The sequence below is a fragment of the Anticarsia gemmatalis genome, chromosome W (assembly GCF_050436995.1).
Source record: "Anticarsia gemmatalis isolate Benzon Research Colony breed Stoneville strain chromosome W, ilAntGemm2 primary, whole genome shotgun sequence".
Classification (NCBI taxonomy): Eukaryota; Metazoa; Arthropoda; class Insecta; order Lepidoptera; family Erebidae; genus Anticarsia; species Anticarsia gemmatalis.
In genome coordinates, this window is record NC_134775.1 from 3,446,410 (window position 1) to 3,459,498 (window position 13,089).

The following is a 13,089-nucleotide window of genomic DNA, read 5'->3' on the forward strand; positions in this document are numbered from 1 at the left end:
AGGATTAGACGACACTGGAGGAACAATATGGAACTCCAGAAACACTAATAACGGTGTGAGAACGTGCATATACACCAGAAATGGCGTAAATGCATGGCCTCTGCACGACTTCTGCTACAGGGATCTGACGGCAGTCAAGATCAACACAGGGGGAAAAGATAGCAGCAAGACCATTATTTCTGCCGCTGTCTACCTTCCCTATGAGGAACCTAACCCGATCCCAACACAACTTGAAGGTCTGGTTAACCACAGCATCAAGCACAAGATGGACATCATTATTGGATGCGATCCAAATGCTCACCACGTGATCTGGGGCAGCTCGGACACCAATAGAAGGGGAGAAAAAGTACTGGAATATCTGGTAAGTTCTCCTTTACAATTACTCAACCGAGGAAACAGCCCTACCTTCGTCAATGCGCGGAGAGGTGAGGTAATAGATATAACCCTAGCACTAACACTGCTAGCAATCATATCGCTAACTGGCATGTATCAAATGAAATCTCGCTTTCAGATCATAGATATATATGCTTTAACTATGGGACGACTCGAGTAGACACAACTACGATCAGAAGGAATCCCAAACACACGGACTGGGTTAACTATAGCAAAGATCTAAAGATCTTGCTAGGTGACCCGAAGTGCAAGCTCAATTCTACCTTGGATATAGAACTTGAAGCAGACCGGTTATCGAAAACGATCACACAGGCCTGGACGGATAACTGCCCGGCAAAAGAAATCAAACCCAAAAAAGTCCCTTGGTGGAACAAGGAACTAGAGGCTCTAAAACGCGAAACCAGAATCGCCTTTAATAGAGCTAAGGCACGAAATTACTACAGTGACTATTCAAAAAAGCTAACTGAATATCACAAAGCTGTAAGGAAAAGCAAGCGCAAATCCTGGACCGATCATTGCGGCCTAATTAGCTCGCTTCCAGAAAGCATGAGACTGACCAAAGCACTATCGCTGGCCAAAGAGAGCCCGCTCACCAGTATCAAAAACAAAGACGGGAAACTCACAGAATCTGGGGAAGAAACGCTATGCATTATGGCTACCGAACATTTCCCAGGCTCAACTATCATCAACATAATGACAGATGAAGATATAATGCATAGCGAAGAAAATCTCATCAAGACGTCAAGGGCTGAATGGAACACAGCCAGGAAAATAGTAGATGGGAACCTTCTGAAATGGGCAATTGACAGCTTTAAGCCCTACAAATCACCAGGACCAGATGGTATATACCCCATACTCCTACAAAAAGGCAGCAATGTGTTAATACCACACTTGGTGCGTATTTACAGAGCATGCCTAGCCTATGGCCATATACCAAAACTATGGTCAAAAGTGAAAGTAGTATACCTGTCTAAACCAGGAAAAACAAACTACGAAGATGTTAGGTCATATCGACCCATCAGCCTTACATCGTTTCTACTTAAAACGATCGAAAAGCTGATTGACAAACATATAAGAGACGGACCTTTAAGAAATAATCCACTCCATGATAGGCAATGTGCTTATCAACAAGGGAAATCGACCGAAACAGCTCTTCATCTAGTGATAGAACGAGCAGAGGCAGCACTGGAAAGCAAAGAAATATGCGTGGCCACCTTCATAGATATAGGAGGGGCCTTTGACAGAACCACCTTCGAAGCTATCCAAGATGCTGCTATAAAACATGGCGTGAACCCAACCATCTGCAGATGGATCGGGAATATGCTGCAAAACAGAGTTATCAGTTCCACGTTAGCTGGCGATACAATCCACATCAGAACAACCAGAGGCTGCCCACAGGGAGGGGTGCTGTCGCCTCTGCTGTGGAGCCTAGTGGTCGATTCGCTAATGAAAGAACTGAACACAGGACCATTCTACACGGTAGGTTACGCAGATGACCTAGCCATTATGGTCAACGGAAAAATTCCGACGATCGTCTCGCAGTTGTCACAAGAAGCGATCAAAATAGCAGAAAGATGGAGCAGAGAAAACCACCTATCCATCAACCCTAGTAAAACCACCACGATGTACTTTACTAGGAAAAGAGACCTCAAAAACTTCAAAAGCCTAAAGATGGCAGGAGAAGAACTACAATGGTCGACACAGGTCAAATACTTAGGTCTCATACTGGACAAAGATCTGACCTGGAAAAAACACCAGGAGCATATCTATACTTATCTATACTTAATATTATAAAGCTGAAGAGTTTGTTTGTTTGTTTGTTTGTTTGAACGCGCTAATCTCAGGAACTACTGGTCCGATTTGAAAAATTCTTTCAGTGTTAGATAGTCCATTTATCGAGGAAGGTTATAGGCTATATATCATCGCGCTACTACCAATAGGAGCAGAGTACCAGTGAAAAATGTTACAAAAACGGGGAAAATTTTTAACGCTTATGTAACGCAAGCGATGTTGCGCGGGTCAGCTAGTAACCAATAAATCCTTAAGAATTTTTGGCATGCTCAGGAGGGCCTATGGCAAAACATGGGGACTCCAACCAAAGGTACTATACTGGATCTACACAATGATGATCCTACCCATCATCAAGTATGGAAGTGTAGTATGGTGGCCAAGAACCAATAAAGAGACATGCAAGAAAGCGCTCAGCACAATCCAAAGGGTTGCCTGCATGTCTATAACAGGTGCTTTCAGAACAACACCAACGGCGGCAATGGAAACCTTACTTGGAATCACTCCATTGCACCTTACAGTCCAAAGAGAGGCAATCAATGCGTTGAAAAGACTCAAAGATGCAAACCTCGGGACAAGGAAGATGATGACGTGCAACCATACAAACATGGGCATAAAACCTCATCTAAAAGAGATGCTAGATATGAACTCTGACAAAATACAGACAATACTAGTCACTCACAGAAACTTTAAGATGCCGATTCCGACGAGGGAAGAATGGAGTCAAGGTCTCTACACACAAACCAAATCGAGACAGATATGGTACACCGATGGCTCCAAAATGCAGAATGGCACAGGAGCAGGCGTCCACTCGGAGGACTGCAGCATAAGCACTAGCCTAGGCAGATATGCTTCAGTCTTCCAAGCAGAAGTACACGCAATCATCGAATGCACCCAAGAGATTATAAAACGAGATACAAAAAATCGCGACATTTATATACTCAGCGACAGTCAAGCAGCTATTAAAGCTCTTTGCTGTTTTAAGGTCAATTCGGGACTTGTACTGAATTGCATAAAGAACCTGAACAAGGTAGGTCGTACAAACAACGTTAGGCTAGTTTGGGTCTAGGCCATGCGGGCATAGATGGGAATGAGAAAGCTGATGAACTTGCACGGAAAGGATCAGAATCACTCCCAATAGGTCCAGAACCAATAATTGGACTACCTGATGCGACAGTCAAACTGGCAATAACCAACTTCACCAGGGACCAGCATCTGAAAGAATGGAAAGCCATATCTGGACTAACCCATTCGAAACTGTTCATAAATAACGTCAACAAAAGCTGGAGTAATAACCTAATAAACCTCAGCAAAGACAGCATCAAGAAAATACTTGGTGCTTTCACAGGACACTACGGCACAAACTACATCTATACTAATATTATAATCTATACTAATATTATAAAGCTGAAGAGTTTGTTTGTTTGTTTGTTTGTTTGAACGAACTAATCTCAGGAACTACTGGTCCGATTTGAAAAATTCTTTCAGTGCTAGGTAGCCCATTTATCGAGGAAGGCTATAGGCTACATATCATCACGCTATGACCAATAGGAGCAGAGTACCATTAAAAAATGTTATAAAAACGGGGAAATTTTTGACCCATTCTCTCTTTTGTGACGCAAGCGAAGTTGCGCGGGTCAGCTAGTGTTAAATAAAATAGGTGCCATAGATGACCCTAAATGCAGGCACTGCAATGAAGAAGCAGAAACCATGAAACACATACTGTGCGAGTGTGATGCTTTAGGAAGGAAAAGAATGGATCTTCTAGGATGCGGTTACCCTAAACCAGAAGACTACAGGCTGCTTCCGGTGGGGTGCATAGCAAAACTGATAAGATTTGCCCTGCCCCCCAACGTTAAGAGTAGCAAAGGAGGGGGTGACACAAAGGATCAGGAATGGTCGAAGTGTCAGCCAGGCATTAACTGGCACCCCCACCCCTAAGATAAGATAAGAAGGTATATTACATTTATAATTTTAAAAGTCTAATTATAGAACATTACAATAGAATATCTTGATCTCTATAGATAACATCAAGCATTTTAGTCAACATTTCAGCTTCCTCCGATAAAGGGGAAGCCAAAATGCTGTTACAAACTTCGATATCTTCCCCTTGTCTGAATACTTTTTGTCTATGATGTACATTCCGGTCACATTCCATCAATACGTGGTAGATGTCTTCGACTACTCCACAAACAACGCAACTTGGGGAAGTAGATTTACCCACTAAAAATTTGAACTTATTTGACGGGATGTGGCCGGAACGTATTCTTAGAAGAGACACCATATGTTTCTTTTTTTCTCGTCCACCTCGCAGTACAAACCATGGGCACCGAAGAGGTTAAGATTGGATAGTTTTGTACCAAATTCCTTTCGATTTCGATCTTTCATCAAAATATTTATACCATAAGCGTGTAATATTTGCTTTAATAAGACCGACGCATTCCGAGAAAAGTGGCGTGCATAAGTAGTATATCCTTTCATAAAAGCTTGTCGAGCTCCTAAGTCTGCCTCTTCGTTGCCCATGATACCAACATGCGAGGGGGTCCATTGAATAAAGTCATTTTTGTTTAAAGATTGGAGTTTACGTATCGAATCCAAAATAGTTATGGCTATCGGATACCCTCGAAGACTCGAGGGATTCCGAGCCAAATGTTGGAGGCTGCTTTTTGAATCCGACAAAATAACAAAATTTTCGTGGTCTCTGCTTAACACGTATGATAATGCTACCGAAATAGCAATTAGTTCACAATGCATTACAGATATTTTTGTATTCATTTTGAATTTTGCTTTGGTACTAAGTTGATGATCAAAAAAGGCAGCGCCCATGTCGTGGTCACATTTGGATCCGTCGGTGAATATCATGTAATGAGAATTATATTCATTATTTAACATTTTCGTGCATATTGTTTTAAGAGTCGATACATTAGGCAGTCTTTTTGGTGTACTTAAATAATCAATTTTATCATGAATCACATTAGTCAAGTCAATATTGGTTAACCAGGTGTCTAAGGAATAGATATCTAATATCGGGCTGCAGCAGATAAGAACATTAGAATAACAGTTGTGGGCCTCGACTAACAGTGGTCGCTTCTTATTACGCCAGTAACCTCCCTGGCATTGGTGGGACAGTTCCTCTAATAAATTTATAAGGGTATGGTTTGAAGTAGATTTGGATTTTAAATAAAATTTATTCGCTAAAAATAATCTCCTAGTAAACAGTGGTTGAATGTATAGCTCACTTTTGATTACATGGATAGGTGTGCTTTAATAAATCCTCCAATAATTCGCATTGCTTGATTTTGAATGCGGTCTAGTTTAATAAGATGACAATTCGCGCAGCTTCCGTATAAGAAACTACCGTAATCGAATCTACTCCGGATGATTGCTATGTATAATCTTCGTAAATGTAAGGGATGTACGCCCCACTTTGCACCAGCTAAAACTTTGAAAATATTTAAGAAGCGACAAACTTTTTGTTTTACCTCATTTATGTGTTTAAACCATTTTAAGGAACTGTCCAACCAAAGACCAAGGTATTTGACACAGTTAACTTGTTCAACAGGGTTATTATTTACCGTAAGATGTATACTATGTCTACTTCTTCGTCTATTAAATAAGCATACTTTTGTTTTCTTATGAGAAATATTTAAACCTAAATTAGACAACATCAACTAAAAGGTATTCAATGCACTTTGTATATTCAGAGTGTGTAGTGTTTTTTTGGTGTCATACAATACGAAATCATCAGCAAATTGCCCTGCATAGACATTATTGATGGTATTACAAATGTTAATAGTGGCTGCATTAAATAATAAAGGGGACAAAGGGTCCCCTTGAGCTATACCAACACCTGTAGTTCGAGAAATCGTGGTATTATCGTATAATTCAATAATTAAATGCCTGTGGTGAAGATACTCCCAGAGATATCTGCAAAGAATAGAACAACAAATTATCCAAATTATTTAAAAGAGATATTAAGTTTATATTATTGTAGGCATTCTCAATGTCTATAAAACATCCAACTGTTGAGCAATTTTCAGCAAAACCAATTTCAGTGCGAGCAACCGATCTAGACAAACTCTCATAACAAGACTTAAATCTCCGGAAACCTGTGGTATTATCAGCTAATAAGTTGTTTCTTTCTAAAAACCATTCGAGTCTGCGCGCAATAATAGTATGAAATATCTAACAGACACACGATATAAGTGCAATAGGTCTAACATTTGTACATGAGTTATGACTATTATTTGGTTTCGGTACAGGAATAATCTTGACTTTTTGCCACTGTTTTGGAACAAAAGCAGATATCAGAAAAGAATTATATAAATACGTCAAAATATTTTAGCAGAATGTGGCAAATGTCTTATCATAGAATATGAAATATTGTCCGCTCCGGGAGCTGTAACAGATTTTTTAAGTTGAGTTTAATACTTCCTGTATCGAAATCAGACCGGACAGTTGTCGGTTGTGGGATTTAAATTGAGGAGTGGGTGGCGTCACATAATCCGGGGCCAAATTGCGCATAAATTTTTCGGAATTACCTTGGTCAAGATACGACGACTGTATACTGTATCCTTTCATCCACCTCATACGTCTCGACATACACTAGAAGAGGTAACCCCATCAATATCGTTACAGAATTCTTGAAAAGATTTATGCTTTGCCCTTCGAATTACATTCTGTGCTTCCCTCACTTTTCTTTGTAATTCTTCAAGATTTGATGGGGTAGGATTTCTTCTAAATGTAGCTAGTGCAAGGCGTCTTTGAGCAACAATATGGGATAATTCTTGATTCCATTAGGTTAGGTTTTGGTGTAAATTTGTTTGATGGTACTGGGTTACTGTTGATTTTTGTTTTTGGTATATATTGATCAGCTGCAATATTTATAATATCTATGAATTTATTGTACGCCAAATGAAGATCTGAAGGAAATTCCATATTTGATACCAATGATGCATTTTTTTGTGTGTAACCTTGCCGGTCAGCCTTTTTAAAGATTCGCCTTGTCTTTAAAGATTGTTGTTTGTTTAATTCTAATGAGATTTTGATGATCATGTGATCGCTTCCTAGATTTTAATTTGTGACTGACCAATTTAGTATTAAAGCTAAATCTGTTGAAACTAAAGTTATATCTGGAGAAGATTTTTGTAAAACACCATTAACCAGCTTTAAGCGAGTATGTGAATTATCATTGAGGGTAATCAAGTTATTATCCATTACTGAATCGAAGATCTGGTTTCCTCTTGTATCGATCCTAGAAGACCAATTTGAGTGATAGCCATTTAGAACCCCTGCAACGAGAGCTCTATGCTGCACCTATAAAAAAAAATCCTCCCAATCGTTTCTGGATGTGTGTTCTGACGAAGGGCAATATATAGAAACTATAGTTTCTAAGTGACTACAGGTAAGGAGTTTGATGAGTACTTTTTGAAATTGTGAATTTGAAATATTGACGTTGTGTTGTGTGGCTTTTATGGAGCGATGAACAAATATTGCTAAGCCGCCATAACCATCGTCCCGATCCGCTCTGAATATATTATATCCGCTAAGTCTGAGAGTACTCTGTGGATTAAACCAGGTTTCACTGAGAATGGCAATATGGATTTTTTCTTGGTTAAGTACAGCTTCAAATTCAGTTAATTTCGGTCGTAAGCTCTGGGCGTTTCATTGAATAATATTTATTTTTAAGTTTGTGTTTATGTTACTGTTATCCATTTTTTTATTTCGGCTAAGAAAGGCAAATTAATTATGTATTTCATTAAAAAATATTAAATCCACTCAAAGATAATTTTAGCGCAATCTAGTAATTTGTTTTCCAAGCTATTCTCACTATCCCAAAGTTTTTCTTTTAATTTAGTCCACACTAATTTCCAATTATTTTCCGATTTTTCATTTTTATTGTACATGTTTCCTGGTATTTTGTTCGTTGTTTCAGTCTTATTTTCTAAGAATTCGGACCAATTAATCCTAGTATCCGTTTTTTGTTTCTTCTTAGTTTCATTCTGGGCCTTCGATTGCTTGTGCTTTGAGTTTTTCGGTTTCTTTAGTTGGTCTGCATATGTAATTTTATCTTGTATTGTATTTTCTAATATAAATTCTCCGTTTTCGACTTGCTGAATCTCTTCCTCTTCTGATGCCAGTTCTCTTTGTTCGATTATTTCTGATTCCGTTCTAATTTCACTGTCGTGAATAGGTTCTGGTTGAACATAGAACGTCAAAGCTCTTTTATACGTGCAGTTAAATTCAGCCATAAGTTCTCGTAACTTTTTTTCTTTTATGTACATTGGACACGTACGGGATAGGGCCATATGTTTTCCAGAACAGTTATTGCATTTAAATTCCTTGGTATCGCAATTTGTGTGAAATTTAGTGCATTTCGGGCATATATCTTTAATCGCTGAGCAGACTTTAATTGTATGTCCATATCGCCAACAACGAGAACATTGGGTCACTGGATACTGGTAGGGGAATACTTTAACTCTGGTGCCAAATATGTAAACGTAAGCAGGCAAGGAGGATCCCTTAAAACTTAATCTGACTGCTTCTCCAGGTTCCCATTGGCCGCTATTTGTATTTATTCTTTTTAGTCTTTTAATACCTGTGATCTCTGTTTCACATTTAATGCCATCGATCATTTCTTCATCACGAGTTTCAAAATATATGTCTTTAATAACTCCAGAAGATTCCCTAATTTCCAATGTTTTTTGAAACTTCATACTTGTTTCTTTGCATTTTGATTCAATTAATTTCTCTGCACTTTCTTCGTTACTGAACTGAATGAGGACATTGTAGGCATTAATATATTTAATATTTATGATACCCGTAATGTTTTCTTTTTTTAATATTTTTTGCTAAACCAAACTGTTTAGGTAACTTTTCAGTAGCTGTAATGCTAATTTCGAGTTTATTCTCAAGTATTCTTACCACTTCATCTGTTAGACTCGATCGCGCAAATCGTTTACCTCGCCTAGTAATGTTTGTCCACATTTCATCTTGGTCTTTTTGTCTATTTCTCTTGCTAGGTCTTACTTCTCCCGTTTCTCTTTCATTTGTCCTATATCCGGTCATCTCCATAATCTCTCAATTACTGTAACTAATAATCTCACAATATTCTTCTACGTAATTATTCGCATTCACTGTCCCAATAGATTTATCTAGTTCGAGTTCGCTACTATCCATTGTTGAATAACATTCTCAAACGGTGGAGCGAGGCGATAACAAAACAATATGAATGCACTCCGAAACGCGTCTGCCACGATCAACGTTCGCGCGCGAATAACAATTGTGTTACATGTTAGTAATACGCTCTACATATTCATGCCATATTAATGGCGTACAAATATTTCATGTATTTATTACAAAATAAAATTTCTGAAAATATCAAATTAAATGTCAAAAGAATAAAAATTTTAACAAAATTAATTATAAAGTTATACTTCATCAAAAACAGATTACCATAATTATAAACTAATAGGAAACAATACATGTCAATTCAGCACTCCGATCAATAAAAAAGTCATTTCATAAAATTTTGTCGTTTAAAAATTCTTCAATAGAATAGTAACATTTGGAACATATCAAGCCTTAATGTATAATAGAATACGGGAATTAACGCGAACACGCATTTTACCTTAAAATGCCTAACGTTTAGGCGCAGGTTGCACTCGCCGTGGTCGCAGGCTGACTGGAGCAGCGATGACAGGAAACTTCGTGTATATGAGGCGGACGAATGTCCATCCACCCTCATATTTTGATTTTTCCAACCGTCATCACACACTACACTAACCTGGAACCTTCGATTTTCGTAATATAACCGCAACGTCCTGTCGCAGGGTATCGGCGTCGCCGGGCGGTATTTTATTACGAGCAATCGTTTCCTCGACGCTACTGATTACACTTTCGTACTTTACTTTTTTTAGGCTGGCAACACTGGTGTAGTGACTTGAAATTTTTGCTCTCAGTTTTAAAATTCGATTTTTATTTATTTATTACGTATTTGTCAATAATTGTGTCTAAAAGTTGTAAATAAGTGCAATTAGGTTGTCTTCTGCTAATATAATAGTCAATCAAGATGGAAAAGTGTGATTAAGACAACAATATAATTACGCCAACCAAGTGTCAAGGCGTCAACGTATTTCAAATTCAAACAAGGAATAAGTGTTTGATAAATACAGGGAGTATTTCGTATCGCTTGTTATTATAGACTTCTTAGATTTATCTAAAATCCGCTAGATAAAGTATAGCATATTCAGGCTCACTACCGCCATACTCTTCAACATTGAATCAACGCAGCACTGATTCAGTGTTATATTCTTCCATTGTAGCTTATTGCCCTTTATACCATTCAGTTTAATTAGTATTGTAAGAGTCTAATTGTAAGGTTTCCTACTAACTGCAACGCTATAGTTTTTTTATTTTATTAATTTTTTTGGTCTAAACCTACCCACTTAAAAAACATTGTGTAATATCATTGTAATTATAGATTATTTAACTGCAAGGTCCAACTAACCCCTTATTATTTATCCCCTATATCTTTATCTGTGTTTTCCTCTTTCTTTTGTTAGTTACTTTGTGTATATTTCTTCTAAAACTATTAACAATACTAACATAGACCATCTCAATAAATACTAACTTTCCCCAACTAATTCTCTCTATATTCTGCTGTATATCTCAACTTCCTTTATAACATTTCAGATCCTTTGTTGTTAATATCAACCATGATGACCAGGAAGGCAACAGCAAAGGATACTGAGAACAAGCTTAAACTTGCTCTGCTCGAGCTCAAGAAGTGCAAAGATGAGAACAGCCTGCTGTTGAGGGAGCGTGTTGACTGTGAAGAAGAGATCAGCGAGGTTAACCACAAGGTTGTATCACTGAAGGGGGAACTTGCTGAGCTCCATATTGAAAATATGGACTTACTGGATCAGCGGGACAGGCTACAACACGAAGTTAGCTCATTTGGCAGCTGTAATGAGACCTATGAGTGGTCTCTGAGCCGCATAAATGAGCTAGAGACAAGCCTGCATGAAGCCCACACTAAGATCATCTCATTGGAACGGTCAATACAATCATTTGACAGTAGTGCAACTCATCATTTGTATTCTGAGCTTATAGGCTGTAAATCTTTGTTAACTAGAGTTAGAAGCAATAAAAAGTTTAGGAAATTCACTAGAATTAGTAAGATAATTAAAAAATTAGAATTAAAACTCAAGAAATTTAACAAACTTAGATTATTGGTTAAATCAAATAAAGATTTGATTGAGGAACGTAGGGAACTAGTTTTAGAAGTCAATAGTTGTAGTGAAGAACTCATCTCCAGTAGGCTAATGTATGACAGACACACTCTTGACCTTAAGTCACAAATCTCATACCTAGAATCTAAATTAACAAAAATTACCTTAGATTATGAACGTGAAACTCATGATTACATACTAAAATACGATGAGATTGCTAAAGTTGGCAGGGAAAATTTAGAGCGTGTTAGGGCCTTAGCTGATAGCACTCCATGCACTAGGTGTTCTCAGTCTCAGGGACCCCCTTGTGACTTAGAACAGTTAGAACCTCAAATTAGTTTAGGTACTGAGACTTCACTGACCGACTCATCTGACTGTATTCCCTCTTCCTTTATAGATCTTAACACAAAGAACAGAGTAGCTATGTTCTCAGATAAGTTAGGCATTAACTTAGGACCTATAATAAACAACAACTTACATTGTAGTTTTAAAAATAACTGTTACCATAACCTCAAATTAAATCAAATAGTAGATAGAATTAGGAACACTCGCTTAGATATAAATACAACAGTAGTTTTACTGATAGGTGATAGTTTAGGTTTAGATAAAACTGATATTATTGATTTAGACAGTTTATTGCAATTAGATTTAGGTAAATTAATTATCTGCGCATTCCCGTACTCACAATCTCTTACAGAAAGGGAAAATAGGCGTATACATAGGTTGAATAATCAATTACATTTAATGACATCTTATCATAGTGATAAGTTATTGTTTTTTAAAAAAATAAAATAAAAATAAAAATGTTTTATTGCAGTAACTAGTACAACTTTACATTGAATCTTACAATAGAGACCTCCTTTTAAGTAAAAGATATACCTGTGCTAGGAGGCCCCGCTCTTCAGTAACATATTTTAAAATGATAAAAGTGGTGTACAAGGAAAGATATAAAAAAAGGACATGCACTTATATTCTAACTAATACAAAGTTATAAATTACAGGTTTTTGAATTAGAGTTAGATTAAACTTTTTTTAACATTTTTTAAGAAAACGTGTGTGTGTGTGTGAACGCATGTGCGTGTGTGTGTATGCGCGTGTGTGTGTGTGTGTGTGTGTGTGTGTGTGTGTGTATGTGTGTGTGTGTGTGTTTGCGCATGTGTGTGGGTGGATGTGTGTTGTGTGTACCTAAATATGTATCAGTGTGTGTGTAATGCATGCGTGCTTCTACATTTACAGTGGGGATGCTTGCAGCATGTCTTCTATTTCATCATAGGTTTTATCCTTCAGCCACTGAGCTATTGTCTTTTTGCAGTCTTTAGTTGACAAGGGGTAGATATTGAGTAGATCATTGATTTTGTTATATAAAAAAGCGGACTTTGCATAGTATTGCCTTTTAGCGTACGTAGTCTTAACATATTCTGTCGGTGCAACGCGATGTTTTCGTCTTCTTTCCGTTAGAAGTGGCTTGTAGGGCAATGCTTTGTGTAATTTTATCACAGTATGGAGAATGAATAATTTTCTGACTGATAGTATATTGCTGAGGGAATACAGCTCGTTGGTTGGAAATCTATATGGCTTGGAATACATGACCTTTATTAGAGACCTCTGTGCTCGCTCTAGCTCAATGAACTTCGTCTTCGTTGCTCCACCCCATACGGGTATGCAATAAATCAGA

The 13,089-nt window shown here is 37.6% G+C and overlaps 1 protein-coding gene across 1 annotated transcript; it reads left to right on the forward strand.

Moving 5' to 3' along the window:
* The first annotated feature begins 265 nt into the window (after positions 1-265).
* Positions 266-12,439, forward strand: LOC142985824 (uncharacterized). Its single transcript, XM_076134067.1, has 4 exons — positions 266-425; positions 512-1,234; positions 10,876-11,129; positions 12,416-12,439. The coding sequence occupies exons 1-4, from the start codon at positions 266-268 to the stop codon at positions 12,437-12,439; spliced, it is 1,161 nt and encodes a 386-aa protein (XP_075990182.1).
* The last annotated feature ends 650 nt before the right edge of the window (positions 12,440-13,089 follow it).